Consider the following 15,654-nt stretch of genomic DNA (forward strand, 5'->3'; position numbering starts at 1 on the left):
TTACTGTCATATGAAAAGACCTTCTGACTCTGCCTCCATCCCCACTTCAGCCTAAGACAGTCCAGAGTACCAACCACCCATGGGAGAAAGTGGACCCCCAGACTCCCAGACGAGGAGAGCGGAGCAGGTTCCTCTGGAGGCAAGCCCCACCCCACCCCACCCCCTTGACTGAAATCCTAGAATACAGATACAGAAGAAACCTCTAAAGTCCGGTGGCTTATCCCCTTGTTCACAGATGTGGAAACTGAGGCTTAGAGGGGAAGAGTCATTCAAGGTCATCTGGCAGTCAGTGGCAGAGGTGGGGCCAGAAGCCAAGTCTTTAGGATCCAGTCCAAGGTCTTCTCAGATGCTGCCTGTGCCTACCCAGCTGGTCGGAAAAGAAAGCCTGCCCCCAGCCCCTGGGCCTACACCAGTGTCACCGATCCAACCCCCCAGGATCATCTTGTTCTTAGTCTAGGGACAATGCCGCCCATCCGACTGACCCCTCCCTCCCACCACAGTACAAGCACACATTGTCCTGTGTGCACAGGGTCACGGGCAAGGAATGTCACTCTCCGGCTCCCAGGGCCCCTGACAGTCACACCCTCTGTGGCACATGCAGCTTTTGAGGACAGGCACACCAACACCAAAACATTCACCTAGCCTAGGACACTTCTGGAAGTCTCTCTTGCTAGGTCAGCATAAGGGGTGCTGTAATCCCCCAAATGGGGTTTGGGGTGCTGTCCAGAGCAGGAAAACCCACCACACCAGAGCTCCATAGCCAGCCTGTTAACCCCAAAGCCAGCTTCAGGTCTGCAGCACCCTCTCACCACTGGACCCACAATCTTGGGGACTTGTAGGTGATACCTCTTGACTGCTCATGCAGACTCAAATTCATAAGTGACACAGGGACTTGGTTGTATACAAGCGACACACTCAAGAGCAGATTGGTTACTGATCCTCTATCCTTAGCTTCTCTCACATAGAACACAGTCGAGATTGGAACATGCACTGTACTTTTAGGATCCAACAGCTTGGGTCATATACATTCTCAATGGCCACACACACACACACACACACACACACACACACACACACACATCCCATAAACTCTGGGTATTTAGAGGTAGAAACACCTGCATATCTCATCCCACCTCCCTTTCCTGCACATTCCAGGTGTCACACACGTTCTCCGACCCCAAGCCGCAACACTAGGCCCTTTAGTCCCACGCCAATGATCCCCTGGCACCAAGCCTTGGCCCCTCGACTCCTGGCACAAGTCTCAGGGCCCACCATCCCCTACTGACTCACATTTTGCACTGCACACGGCCCGGGCACGCCCCCCATCCACACTCGGCAGGACTGGACCCACCCCCCAAACCTCCTCAAGCCCCCTCCCCGTCTTGCCCCCTCCCCCACTCACTCTGGCCCTCAAACTTGCGGATGATGGTGTCGAGGAAGGTGTTCTGCGGCGCGACGTGGCCCCTCCGCACCGGCATCCTGAGCCCATGGGCGGGCCGGGCGGGCCCCCACCCACCCTGGCCCGGCCCGGCCCAGCACTAGGCTTCGGGTGGCCCGGCCGGGCCGTGGTCTCCGCACCCCGCTGCCAAGCTGAGTGCGGGCGGGGCCGGAACTGGACTGAGGGCGCGGGGTCCCCGCTCGGCTAGCGGCTGCGGGCTCCGGACCGCGGGCCGGGCCTGAAGCGGCTGGAGCTGCGGCGCCGGCACACCTGTCTGTCGACCCGGGCCGCCGGTGCCACGGGCCCCGCTCCGCCTCGTCCCCGCGCTGCGCTCCGCCCGCTCGAGCGCCCGGCTCCCGGCTCGCGCCTGCCCGCCGCCGCCGTGCCGACAGCCGCTCCAGCGCCCGCGGCTCGGGCAGCGCCTGCGGCTTGGTCCGGCGGCTGAAGGGTTAATGCGGCGCGCGCCCCTCCGGCTCCGGCTCCGGCCCCCGCCTCCCGGCCCCCTCCTGCCGCCGCGCGCCTGCAGCGCCGCCCTCTCCCCGCCACCCCGAGCGCCCGCCCTTCTCATTGGCTGAGCCGCGCCGAGCGCTCCCCGGGCCCCAACCCCTCGCTCTGCTACCGAGCCCCCGGGACTCGCGCTCCACCGAGAGGGGGAAGGGACCCTTAGGTAGGGGAGCCGTGAGGACAGGTGCGACGGCCGGTTTTGGAGGTGGCCAGGGAGAGGGGCGCCGGGATATGGCCCCCCTCCCAGCCTCGGGGCCGAGAAACCTGATTTGATGGGACAGGGCCAACCCTTTATCCCCGGCTTCCCTCCTGCGCCTAGGGCAGGCGGAGTACACACAGCTTACTCTCAGAATCTGCTGTGGGTGACTTGGCTGAGTGAGGCCTAGGCTCTGAGAAGAGAAGCCCCAGGACCAGGGGAGACCCGGGGAATGGGGAGAACAGGGGGCGTGGGAGCTGTAGAATTTTGAGACAAGGGTGGGTGAGCCGGAGGAGAGGCACAGCCTCCCCGATCGCCCCAATCTCCAGCAGACAGACAACAGACAAGGCCCTCTCAGGGGTTAGTCGAATCTCTTTCATGGGTGGCACGCACACCGAGGGACACTGACAAGAGTTGTGGCCTCCTAGCTGGGAGATCAAAGAAAGGTTCCTGAGCGTGAGGTCCCAGCCAAGGGATCCCCGTGTGCTAGAGGCCTGCCCGCCCTCTGTAGTGCGGAACCAACCTAATCGTAGGCCCAATGGGAGGGCTTGGGGCCCTGAGGCGGCCGGGGCGGCCCAGCCCCTCGGAAAACCCTGGCCTATCCGCAGGCCCCTCCCCCTGCCAGCTGGCTCTCTCCAGCTGCAGCTCCCTTATTTAGGCAAGGAGGTCTGAGGATGCTCAAGGGTAGGCAGGGTGTCTGCCCGCCGCCTGCCCACTGCCTGCCCACCGCCTGCTGGGGCCTGAGGAGGGGTCTTCGGGCGGCCGGGGTGCCCCTGGTTTGAGCATCTAAGCAACGCCTGGGGCAGGACAAGGCCGAGAGGCGAGTGTTGACAGCTGAGCAGGCCTGCTGTGGGGAGGAGCCGGCAGCTGGAGTTGAGGAGGCCTTGAATCCCCTCCCCGGCCTGCAAGCCGGATCAGAGGCCTGTCTGGATGGATGGGGCCATGTGGGGGCTCCTGAGGGCTTGCAGCTGCCTCTGTCCTTGGAGCAAGGGGCTGGGTCTTGTCACCAGCGAGAACTGTCATGGGATGTAGGGGGGGAAGGGAGGAACAAAGGGTGAAGACGGAAACCGGCTGGAAGGAGGGAAGCTGGGGAAAGACAGGTCGCCAGGAGACCACCCCAGCCAGGAATAAAACTCTCACCTTCCGTCCAGGAGTGAAAACCTGCAAACACTAAGGCCACACAGGGCCACTGGCCAGAAGATGACACTCTTTTTTATTTGCTAGTGGGTGGGCAGTGACTCAGGGAGGCAGCCGGTGGGAGAGAAGGAGGCGGCTCCACCAGCTGATGCTAAAAAAGTCCAGAGGCTCCTGCCTGCACAGTCATCCTTCAGACCCTTCCTTCCCACCTCCAGTGGCTTCCTCACTCACACCCAGGATGCCCAGGGCCTTCCCCAACATGTAATGGCCATCAGAGGCATCAGCACATCTGGGTCTGGCTCTTCTCTCTCTCTCTCTCTCTCTCTCTCTCTCTCTCTCTCTCTCTCTCTCTCTCTCTCTCTCTCTCTCACACACACACACACACACACACACACACACACACACACACCTGGCCTGTGTGAACAGAGGGTCCTGGGGACTGAAAGTGAGAAGAGGCTGGAAAATGGCATGGAGAGGAAGACGTGAGGGAAGAACCCCTTCCGTCCAGACCAAGGCCAGGAGAGCCAGGCCCCGAACGGATGGAACTCCTCATCTGACCTGGCCAGCCATCCTTAGGACAGGGAGTCACTTGCTGAGAAAGCCTTTGGGTCTTATCGAAGAGGGAGAACATAAGAGTCACCAAGACCTTTGTCATGCCAATAAGAGAGGATCAGATATAGAGAAGCTCTCCTGAGGATGAGAGCTTCTTCCTCAGGCTAAAGGAAGCCAAATCTCTCCTCTCTCTCTCCTCTCTCTCTCTCTCTCTCTCTCTCTCTCTCTCTCTCTCTCTCTCTCTCTCTCTCCACACACCACCACCACCACCACCAAGCAACATACAGAGAAAGGTGTATGTCAAAGCCAATGGCAGATTTCTAACTTCCTAGGAAGCTCAGGGGGTGCCTGAAGGCAGGCCACAGAGCCACCCCCAGTCAGGGATAAAGTTGAGGATGGAGAAACCCTGAGCTAGACATGCTTTCCTCAAGGCATCATTTCTGGAGTTGCTGGTGCCAGGCATCAAGAGACCACTTCATACAGAAGTCCCTCTGGTCTATCATGCACCAACCTCCCACTTCCAGACGCAGACAAACCTAATACCCAGAGCATCTACACTCTGCCCCACCCCCACAACAGGCCCCAAGGGTCATTCATGGGAAGAGCTCTCCCCCACCCTGCCTGTGGCTGAGGGAAGGGAGAGGCTGTATTTATAGAGACACATGTAGGCTCCACCCAGCTCCCAGAAAGAGACAATTTAGGGAGAAAAGTCTGCAGAAAACATCCTACCCACCCCACTCTCTGCTCCTGCTCAGCCTGAGGGAGAAAGAAATGGAAGCTGCCCTTGCTGGCAGTCCCCCAAGGACCAGGCCAGGAGAGACAGTGACACTCACAGGGGACTGACAAGCATTTCCAGTGGAGCAGACATAAGAGAGACAGCTGACAGGGATGGACTCTTCCGAAGCCCCAGGGGAGGGAGGGCAGCAACAGCAATCCCCTGGTATCAAGGGCAAACTTGACTTTTGGGGGGCACCGGGACCTTTTCCTGTACAGCTGGGTTCTCGGAATAGCAATGTTCTTCAGATGTGAACTGGAGTTGCAGAAGACAGGCAAGGGGCAGTGTGTCTTCCCCCCAGGAGCAGGTGCTCAGGCCCTACTGAGAGAGAGGGGAAAGGGGGGGCTGAATCAACAGAGGAGAGACACACCTCAGCCCTACACCCGAAGCCAGGGCTCCCTGACTCACCGCCACCTGCAGTTCCACATGAAGCAATTCTGCCAAGCCCCAGCCCATTCCAAGGTCTTTCCCTACCCACCCGACACTTACCTTTGCAGGCACATGTTCCTGATTTGGTGGCATAGGAAGTGAGCAAAGTGCTGGAGACTGGGATTCAGGACACCTAGCTTCCGATTCTACTTCTGCTACCAGTCATGTCAACAAATGCTTCCTGGGGACCTCCTATGTTCTAGGCCTTGTGCCAGATGCTGGGGGGTTGGGGAACAGGAGGACTAAGCCAGTCTCCCTCCTCCAGGGATTCACAGTCTAGTGGTGTCTGAGGGAGGCGGTGGGCAGACAAAACTGTAGTCTGTAATGAGTGCTGTGGGATTACAGGGAGGTGCCAGTTCATGTCTCCTGGAGGAGACGAGGAGGGTCTGGGGAGGGGAAGAGGCTTTGGAGCAAGTCCTTGAAGGTTGATGTGAGCAAGGAAAAAGTGTTGCAGGTGGAGGGGACATGAACCAAGATGTAGAGACTTGGATCATGGGGACCAGGTCTAGGGACAAAACTATGTGGGGGCTGGCACCATTTGCAGAGCTCGGGGATTGCCCTTTAGTCTGTATGCACTAGAGGAACTAAAGCAGCAGCTGAAATGCACATTCTATGTATCCAATAGAGGTGTGTTGAAGTAATAAGCACGTATAACAGCTTGGAGAAACTAAGGTAGATACAAGGAAATTCCACTACCTGCTGCTGCCTAATGGTCAGCCCCAAATCAAAGATAGCATTGGTTTTGCTCATGGACCTACAGGCTCAGCCAGGACCTAATGACTGCTTCACACACCTAAGACTGGGGACCAGAGGCGACCATGTTTGATGCTGGAAGCTGGCTGCCATTAGGACCTCAGGTCAGGCTGAGGTCAGATATCCCATGAAGCCTTTCCACATGGCTAACTGGATTCTTCACAGCATAGCTGCAAGGTTACAGGGACAAATCTCTCAAGAAAGGAGCAGCCAGAGCTGAATGAACTGTAATGACTACATTTTGAAAGTCACACAAACAACTCCGGCCATCAGCATGGCCCATCAAATTGGGGGAAGGAGGACAGACCCTAATTCTCCACGAAAGCATACCGCTGCCATGTAGGAAGAAAGGCATGTGCAATGAGACATATTGGCATGACCACCTTGGAAAAAACATAAGCTGCCAAGTGAAGCTACACAATAGCCCAAGGGAGAGACTTGGCACAGGTCAGAAGTGATGGCAAGGTGCCCATTTGTTGTGTGCCTTTAGAAGCATCACTAAATATCACTTTCCTTACCTGTAAAATGAGACTAGCCAAGCTGGTCTCTGGGACCCTTTCCAACCCTGGTCATGAGTGCTTCCTTAGTTCCACACAACCCATAGCCCTGGATGGCTCTAGACCCACAGCCATCCTGCAATCCCCACTCCAAACAGCCCTTCGCTTCTCTTGGTAACCCCCCCCACTGCACCTCTTGCCTCCACTCTCTTGTCCTGAGCACCCCTGAAGCCAATGGCTACTCCACAGACAGCACCATGAGCCAGTTTATAGAACTGTTTCAGATTGAAAGGAAGTGGAGGAGGACACCTGGTAGGAGAGGTGAGAAGCCTCTGAAATGCACCAGTCCCCCAGCTTGCTAGGGGAGTATCCCGGCGGGGTCTGTAACAAGTAAACCTAGGAGATGGCCCCTCATTCAACAGGGGCAGAGATGTCATGAAGGAATCTGGTGCTTCTGGGTATAATAGGAGAAGAAGCTCAAAGCAGGGGGTGCTCTGGACGGGTGGGCAGCCGAGAGGGCTCCCTGGAAGAGCTGGGCCCTGCCAGTTCGTAAGGATTCTCCCAGGCACATAGAAAGATGGCTGACAGCTTCATAAAGCCAGATGTCACCGGGACTCAGGTGTGGGTCTTCTCACCAGTTTATCCTTGTTCCAGATGAGGAAGCGAACTGCTAGTGTGATTCTTCTGGCTGAGAACCTGACAGCCATCTGTCCCTTTGAATTAGGGACTGGGTTTCCCACACACAGAAGGGGTTTCAAGAGGGCTCTGGAGCTCAGTGAGTTATAGAACTAAGCTAGAATGACCACATGAGGGTGACTGACTGGTCCATGGGTGGGTGGGAGCTCTCATGATGGAGGGAGGGAGCCTGTAGACTGCGTTTGAATGCATTCCTGTAACATCATATTTACAAAGTATCTAATGCCTACCTTACACTGTTTTAGAAAACAGGTTGGTTTTTGTTGTCGGCTTTGGTTTGGTAATTTGAGATATTTGTTGCTTGGTTTGGTTTGGTTTGGTCTGGTTGTTGTGTCGGGTCTCACTGTGTAGTCCACACTAGCCTTGAAATTGCTAGCCTCCTGCCACAGCCTCCCAAGCGCTGGGATGATGGGGCTGCATCAAGTCACCTGGCTTTTGTTATTATTTAAATACTGTCCTCAGAGTTTGGCAAACAAGCGCTACTCTGACATTGACTTGGGGTTTATACTGGAGTGACCTTAAAAGACTGAAAAATATTAAAGAATGCACCATGTTCAAACTGCCCTGCTAGGGAAACTGCGGGAGAGAAGATTCCAAGCCTTCTTTGCAGCTGAAAACTTCAGCAGGAGGGGAACTCTGCCTCTGTCCAAGGTGCTGAAAGTCCTTCATGACAGGCTCTGCGGGAAACCAGAGGGGCAGCCCAGGTGACCAGGATGAGGGCCCTCTTCTGGACACTGTGAAGTGAGCAGCTTCCCCAAACCATAAAAATCCTGGAACTATGCAGTGGCTCCACCTAGCAGCATTTGACACAGTGAGACCTGGTTTTCTGTGGGCACTGAAAACCTGGGTCTCATGTGTACCCAGAGCTTTCTACCTCTCTCACCCTCCTCAACCAACACTACAGAACACTGTGACTCTGCCCTGGATTTTATACGAGAAATTCTCTGGATTCCACTGGGGGTGAGGGCTGACACTTTAGGAAACATCAAAGCAGGAAGTAAACACTTTCTTATTCTAGGTGACAGGGACACAAAGTAGTGAAGACTTCCTGGAGATTATACAAGTTAGAAATGGAGCTGGGTCTCCTGGTCCTAAATCAAGTGACTTAACCACTATAACAGGACAGATTGTGGCTTATACACCACATACATCAAGAGCTAGAAAAACACAGAATTGAAGGAAAGATGGAGGTGGGGGTCAGGAATGAGAATATGAACTACAGAGATGGCGTGTCAGAGGCGGCTGAAATCAGGCAGAAATCAGAGTCAGTTTGGGGTGTGAGGATCATGAGAGTGAGAATGGGAACCCACCCCTAGCTCGAGGTCCTTGCCTTCTCCATGTATCACTAAGTAGCAAATGCTAGGGACCACAGAAGAGATTTAAGATCCAATTTGATAACCTCTGACCCTGTCATCCCCTGACCTACTCACAGTTACCTACCACTTCCCCAAATACTGTTATATTCACTTATTTACTTATGTGTGTAGACTTGCATGTGACAGCCCACATATACAGGTTAGAAAACAATCTGCAGGAGTCCTTTGCACTAGCATGTGGGTCCCAGGGATCAGGCTCAGGTCACCAGGCTTGGCAGCAAGCACCTTCACTGACTGAGCCGTCTCACTGGCCCACCCATAGCTTTCTGGGTGTGCCATACTGTGCAGGTCACCCAGTGAAACACGAGGTCTGAAGTCTGTCCCTTGACCTCAAAGAGTTGCAGTCAATTAAGAAGATGCTATATGAAGACAATATTGTAGGAGCCAAATACAAATACCATCTGACAAGAGAAGTTACATAGTCCTGCTTTCAAAACCCCAAAATTGATACCTTCCATGGATGCTCTGGCTTCATGTAGGGGAGTAGGGGAGGGAAGGTATAACCACCTGGTGGGGCTGAGAGCTGGGATCAGGACCCCATCCCTTTCCTTTTGGAAATCACCAGTGAACACAGCCAGTGAGTATGGGAAGGTGACAGTAGAAACCCATCACAGATGGGGACTAAGTCCTCCCACCCTGAAAAAGAAAGGGCCCAGGCAGGGCACTCTGCCTTCTGGATCTATGAGGCACAACCCCATTTATTTCAGACTCCACTGGGAACAGGGGCCAGCATTACCTGAAGCAGCCTAAGCTAGGGTTTAGGAAACCAGAACTCAAAATGGGAATCCCAAGAAGACCTCAGCCTTTCAGCAGCAAATTCATCAGGGCTGCCTTACTCGTTGGTCCTAGGCTGGTAACCGGGAGTCTACTTGGAAGGACAGAAAGAAAAGCCCACAGTGCTTTGTTTCCCAGCCACATGAATGAGCAGCTTTGCTCCATCATATCTGTGACTTGCTGCTGGTCACTATCATAAAGCGACAAGGCAACTAATAGTGGGCTGGAACCTCCAAAACCATGTGCCAAAACAGACTTCTCCCCTAAAAACTAAAAGACAGCAACTTCACAGTGATCCAAATTCCTTCAGGTGTCACAATGCCCCTGTCTCCACATCTGCAGAGCCTCTAAGGGCTGCTCCTCCCTTCTTGTGTGGAGAGAGGGTCCAGCCCCTCCCTGGAGTACCCAGGAGGCCAAGGAAGCACACGCTCCCAGCTGATCTCCGGGGCTGGTTGCTACGGAATTTCCATGCTTGGCATACTTGATGCTTAAACCCTGGTTCCCAAGGGACCCAGCACCACAGCAACCACACCAGGAAACTGGGCCAGCCTGAGGGACTGGAGCCGAGAGGGGAGGGGAGGAAGTGCGAGGCTGTTTGTTGGACAGTTCCCCGGCAGCTGTCTGTCTGAAGTCTGGGTTCATCCCAGAGCCTTGCACTGATAAGTGATAGAGTTCCATGCAGGGTCTCCAAGGCCTGAGACAGAAATCCTGACCGTCACCACTCAGGAGATCTCAGCCTGACCCTAAACACTCATCCTCACACCAGATACCAAGAATGAAGAGCATTTTCAGGTCCCTGTGGATGTTAACACATTCACATTCACCTCCACAGCCATGTTTTTGTTCCAAATAAATTTCGGAAGCACGAGAACCAGATGATGAGATTGGTCAGTGTGAGTGCCCCAGGACATACTGGTCACGTGGTCACAGGCACATATATGTGCTTGCATAATCTCTCTCTCTCTCTCTCTCTCTCTCTCTCTCACACACACACACACACACACACACACACACACACACACACACACACTTTTATCCTCAACCACCACAACCAAATTTCTGTTTTGAGATCCCGGTTCCTACTGTGGAATCTTAGCGGTAGAATCTGAGCTGGGACTGGTGGCACACACCTGTAACCATGGCAGTCAGGAAATTGAGGCAGAAAAGCCCAAGGCCAGCCTGTGCTACAGCTAACCTGTAGCTACAGAATTAAACTCTGTCCCCCAAAAAGGAAGTGGGTTCTTTGGGCAGTGATTGGGCCATGGTGGGGGAGCCCTTCTGAGCATAATTACTGTCTCTATGAAACAGACCTAAGAGCCCTCAAGCTGGTAGTTCCTGCTAGAACAAGTACGAAGGATTCCAAAAGCCTCTGTACCACAAGGCTTTCCCGTGAGGCTGAAAGCCGGTAGACAGGTGTGGTTCCAGATCCCAGATCATTGGGTGAGAACAGGAAATTCAACAGGTCCTGCCCTAGGGAGCCCATCAGCAGCATGGAATAGCCCCAAGGGTCCATTCCCTTGCTCCCTGGGATACAGAAACTGCCTCTTCTTACAGGAGTCGTGACATCTGATGCTCCACTCTCCTAGATGTGGTAGACAGCGTTCCTGTGCTTCTGGCTTGGCAGGCCCTATGAGGGTTTGTGCAAAAAGGAGGGCAGAAAGAGGCTTACTCCCAGAAGGCTTCCTTTCTCTGGGAAAGAGCTGCAGATTGAATCACCATCGGGAGCTTTAGGGCCCCCAGAGGGCCACTGTGGAGACACCATTAAATCAGAAACCCAAGACAGTTGGCTAGTTCCCTGTGTGTCGCTGTCTGTTTGGGGTCTGACCCCAAGACTTGTTAGCACAGATCATTTCTCTCTGGCTCTCTGCTTCCCTCATGTGGCTATCTCGGGAATGGCAACAGCAGCTAGAGGGCGCCCAAGGCCAACAAAGCAGTCCTTTGGAGCCCAGCAAAAACCCTTCCTTTGCCAGCGGTTGGCACCTGCACTTCCCTGGCTCTTAGCCAAAGTCCTCCTAAAGACCCAGCCCCGTCTTGCAACCTGGAAGCACAGCAGACCTCTCCCCACACACAGCATGAGTTACATCCTGAGTACGAGGGAGGCCTCCAGGCTGGCAGACCCTCCTCCCTTCCCTCCGTTCCCCTCGGTTCCCCACCCAGTCCTTGCCAGCAAGCGGGAAGGAAGTTGCTCATAGTGGGGAGGGTGGGGCACTTCCAGCTCACACTGAACAACTTAGGATTGGACCAGGAGGAGTCAGGGCCTTCTGCTCCTGCCGCCCACCACCTTCTTAGCCCCTAGGGCCCCTCCACGCACACCCCGGACCTGGGGCCTTCTTTTCCCAACACAGACACCCCAAGATCAGAGCAATCACTCTGCTCCCAGACTTACACAGACCTCTGGTCTGAGCTAAAAGGCAAGACTGGGGTCTAGGAGGGTGCGGGAGGTACAGGAGGCACCAGAGAGCTGGCCCTGCCAGGAAGGGGCCCCTCCTCACCCACAGGAGCCTGTCACCCTGTCAACCAGTGATGATTGAGGTCTGTGTTAACCTCCCCACGAGCTGCAACACCACCCACCATCGGGGATGGAGGGGCTGGGCTCCTAACCAGCCCATCAACCAAGCCCCATCCAGTTTGATACCTTACATTAAATCTGTGATTTCCTTTCAATGGAGATGCACCCCTGAAACTTTAAAAAAAAAATCCCAGCTATAACTTTTTAAAAAAGCAATTATTAAATAAATACAATAGAGTTGCCGGTATGAGAAATCAGTCACTAAGATGTACAGCGTTAGTGAGGTCCAGCAGGACTGCCGGCAAACAGCAGAAGCAAACCTCTGACGCCCTAGGAGACAGGGAGGAACCTCATCCTAGAAATGGGAGAGTCAGCAGCTGGTGAGGGCTGGGGCATGGTCACTGGTCTTTGGCTTGGTGTGAGTTTTTTTGGTTTGGGGACAGTGTCTCTGGGTAGCTGTAGCTGGTCTGGAACTTTCTATGTAGACCAGGCTGGCCTCGAATTCACAGAGCTCTGCCTGCCTTCCTAGTACTGTAATTAAGGGCCTGCACCACCACACCTAACCCAGCACCCAGCCTTGGTTTGGTTTTTAATTGACAAGCAAAACCATACATATACATACAAGATACTGCTATGTGATGTTTGGATATATATATATCCTGTGCCATGTTGAAATTCAGGTGAGCCAGACATGGGAGCACACGCCTGTAATCCCAGCATTTGGAGAGTAGAAGCGGAAAGCCCTGGAGTTCAAGGCTCTTGGCTGCATTGCCAGTTTGAGACCAGCCAGGGCTTCCCAAACATTTGCCATCGTTTATGGTAAACAAACAAACAAAAACATTTGGAACCCTTTCTCCTTGAGTTGTTGGCATTTGGGGTGCACTGTCATTATCAATCTCCACAGTCCCCTGCTGTGCATCAGAAAGTCAGGGGTTCTCAGGAAAGAAAACTGAATCTCGGCCAGCCTCTCCTCCTCTCTCCTCCTGCTGCCACCACACGAATCCCACCAAAAGTGCCTCAGTGGAGAAGTCAGACAGACCGGAAGTGCCTCCTCGCCTATCGTGAGAGGTTCTGCCTCTGACTCTCCTGGGATTTATTTTCCTTTTCTCTAGCCTGGTGTGTTCTGCCCCACATATCTATCTACTCCACATCTCCTCCTGTGGCTGAACAAGGCTCCCTCCTGACGCTGTCCCTTCACCCAGCCCTGTTACCTCAGCCACACCCATCCTAAGAGCCTCTCCCCTCGGCCTCCAAAACACAGCCCTGGGGCCTGGTGGCTAAGCATGTTTGCAGCAGAGCTAATTTAGGGAGCACTTACTCTGCAGAGGGTCCAAAGTCAGCAGGGGACCCCAAGGAGCAGAAGGTACTCTCACACAGAGCAGGCTGCTTAGACTCCACAACCCAAGGGCTGGAGAGATGGCCCAGGGGTTAAAAGAGCTTGCTGCTCTTCAGAGAACCCAGGATCAGTTCCTGCCACCTACAGAGTAGATCACAACCAGGTCTAGGAGACCCAATACCTTCTTCTGGCCTCCTTCTAGGTACTGAACATATATGGTACACATTACACATGAAATAAAAGTATATAAATAAATGATGACAGATAGGTAGATAAATAGAAGATAGATAGATAGATAGATAGATAGATAGATAGATAGATAGATAGATAGATAGATGATAGATAAAAAATAGAAATCACAACCCCAAGGACCTGAAGTAAGAGATGTTCCCAGAGTCTGGGTCAGGGTGACAAAGAGCCTTGGAGCATATAGAAGAGAAGTGCTGGAGAAGCCAGGAGCCCCTTGGCACTGTATAGCACCCTCTAGGAAGCAGACCTCAGGGCACTGGAAATTTAAGAGAATTACTGGGGGTGATGCCTCAGAGAGACCAGGAAAAGAAGCAACAGGGTCCAGGGGAAGGATCTAAAACAAGATACAAGTGTGACATGTGGGAACAGAAAAGTCACAGCTGCTGAGAAGGGCATCAGACAATGAGTTCTGAGGATCTCACCCTGCCCATCAGGGAACCCTGGCATCAAGGCAGCCACACGAGGGACTAGTTGGGCAGGAATGAATCCACATACCTTCCCAAGCTGATGGACTATCTGGAGCTTCTGGGAAAACACAGAAGCTTGGACTGAACACCAGACAGATCTCCACATCAACACATCCAGAAGATGTCAGCCGCTTCCCTTGCTTGCCTCTCTACAAGGCAAGATGGGATGACATCTCCAAGTCCAAGGCTGGCCCTGGGGCAGTTGGGAAGATTTTCTCCGGTCTGAGAGGAAAAGCAAGAATGAGGGATAGTATGAACAGAGGCCTGAAGGCACAAAAGCATGGAGTGTTCGAGAAAGCCAACTTATCAAGAATGACCGTGGAGAGTAAACTGGGAGAGGGGCCGGGCCAGCATGTTAGAGTAGCTGTCGGTTCAGTCGAAGGTTTCAAGTGAAGACAAAGAATGAGGCCGACCCTGACAAGAACCTGGCAGTGGTGGGAAAGATGGGATGGGAGACCTGGGGTCAGAAGACCTGTATCAAGGACTGCGGCCAGCAGCACAGGCACGAAGTCCGGAAGGTGTCCATTCGTGATGGTGGTCATAACCTTGACACTGAGGCCAGTCGCGTCTTCCTTAACAGAGGAGTTCTTGGTTGTCGAGGAGTCAAAGTCATAGCTGGAGCCAGGTGGGTCGGGTCTAGCCAAGAGTATGAGAAGATGAAATACCCAGGAGGAGGGGCCTGATTCCATTGCCTGCCTCTCTGAAGATGCGAGTCAGTAGGGACGGGCAGGGGCCTCAAGGCCAGGGACCTGAAAGCAAGCTGGGCGAGTAGGGTCTGCCTGCGGATCCTCGGCTCCCACCTCCCACCAGTCACCCCGGGAGATCAGAGCGCTCACATCCAGGGAGAGGCCTCTCCCCATCTGAGGTCCCTTCACCTCCACCTGCCCCACCCCAAATTGGTGGGCCCCACCTTCTTGGTGACCCCAGAGATCAGCACAGCCCATTCCTTCCTGCCGATCCTGCCAGCCCCCCACCCAGCCCACCCCAATCTTATCCTCCTCTGTTTTTCAAGAGTCCAGCCAACACAAACCCACATGTTTGTTTGTCTGCCTGTCTGCCTCTCCCAGTCTCTGCCTCTCCCTGTCTCTAAGCTTCTGTTTTGTTTCTTTCTCATAGTTTCTTTTTTGGCCTCTGAGGTCTCAAACTCACAAGGCTCCCACTCCTGTGAGCCCAAGTATCTAGCTCCTAGTTTTCTTCCAGTGCTCGGATAGCACAGAACTACAAACTCCAGCATGCATTTCTGCTTAAGGTGCCCAAAAGGTGCTGGTGTATGTCTCCCTTGCATTCTGGGAATTGTAGTTTGCCTAGCCCACACCCAGTGCCCCCCTCCCCCAACTCTCCCCTATGGCCCATCTGCCTCTGCTCTGATGGTTAGGTCTCCCCACTGACCTGCTGACCCAGGGAAACATGCGTCACTTGATGACAGGATTGGGGGTGGAGGCCCTGGATGGCAGCTTCCTGCCCTTTTGTGTCCCCCATTTGAGTCATGGGGTGTGGGGGTTTCAGGAAATTGAGATGGGAGGGGGAAAGATACCCTAATGCCAGCCACAAGGAAAAAAATGTCACTGCATCCTTACTGAACCTGTTTCCCCAATCTCCCAAAGGATGCTGGGATAGGAAGGGTAAAGAGCAAGAGGGCCAGGGTAAACCTAGAGATCCCTATGATCACTAGGAGAATGATATCCCATTGCCCTGCCACTGACCCAGTGCTCAAAGCTGTCCACTGTGGCCTGACACCACCAAAGCCCACCATTCCCTCAAGACAAGCTCCTACCTCAGTCCCAGGCCTCTCGTGGACACCTGCGTTCCCACTTATCAGCTCCAGCCCTCAAGGCGGAACCCAGGCGTCCGGCCCCCCACCCTCTGAGCCAGCGGGCATGAAGCCGAGGTTTTAGAGCCGCCCCCGCCAGCCTTGTTCCTGTCCCATTGTGTGTGGGACAGGGGCGGAGCAAGGGCCAGCATCTGA

General features: G+C 54.1%; 1 protein-coding gene across 4 annotated transcripts in view; it reads right to left on the minus strand.

The window, feature by feature from the left end:
• Kcnh2 (potassium voltage-gated channel subfamily H member 2) overlaps positions 1-15,654 on the minus strand; it is a 50,814-nt gene that overhangs the window by 30,411 nt on the left and 4,749 nt on the right. For 2 of the 4 annotated variants that reach the window (XM_042273208.2, XM_006996350.3), the window contains exon 1: positions 1,403-1,538. The exons of the other annotated variants lie outside the window; for them this stretch is intronic. In XM_042273208.2, coding sequence (XP_042129142.1) covers positions 1,403-1,478 — 76 coding nt within the window. In that variant the 5' untranslated portion in view covers positions 1,479-1,538. Of the gene's footprint in view, positions 1-1,402; positions 1,539-15,654 lie in introns of those variants that run through there. 4 annotated transcript variants of the gene reach the window in all.

Source organism: Peromyscus maniculatus, chromosome 3, assembly GCF_049852395.1.
Source record: "Peromyscus maniculatus bairdii isolate BWxNUB_F1_BW_parent chromosome 3, HU_Pman_BW_mat_3.1, whole genome shotgun sequence".
NCBI lineage: Eukaryota > Metazoa > Chordata > Mammalia > Rodentia > Cricetidae > Peromyscus > Peromyscus maniculatus.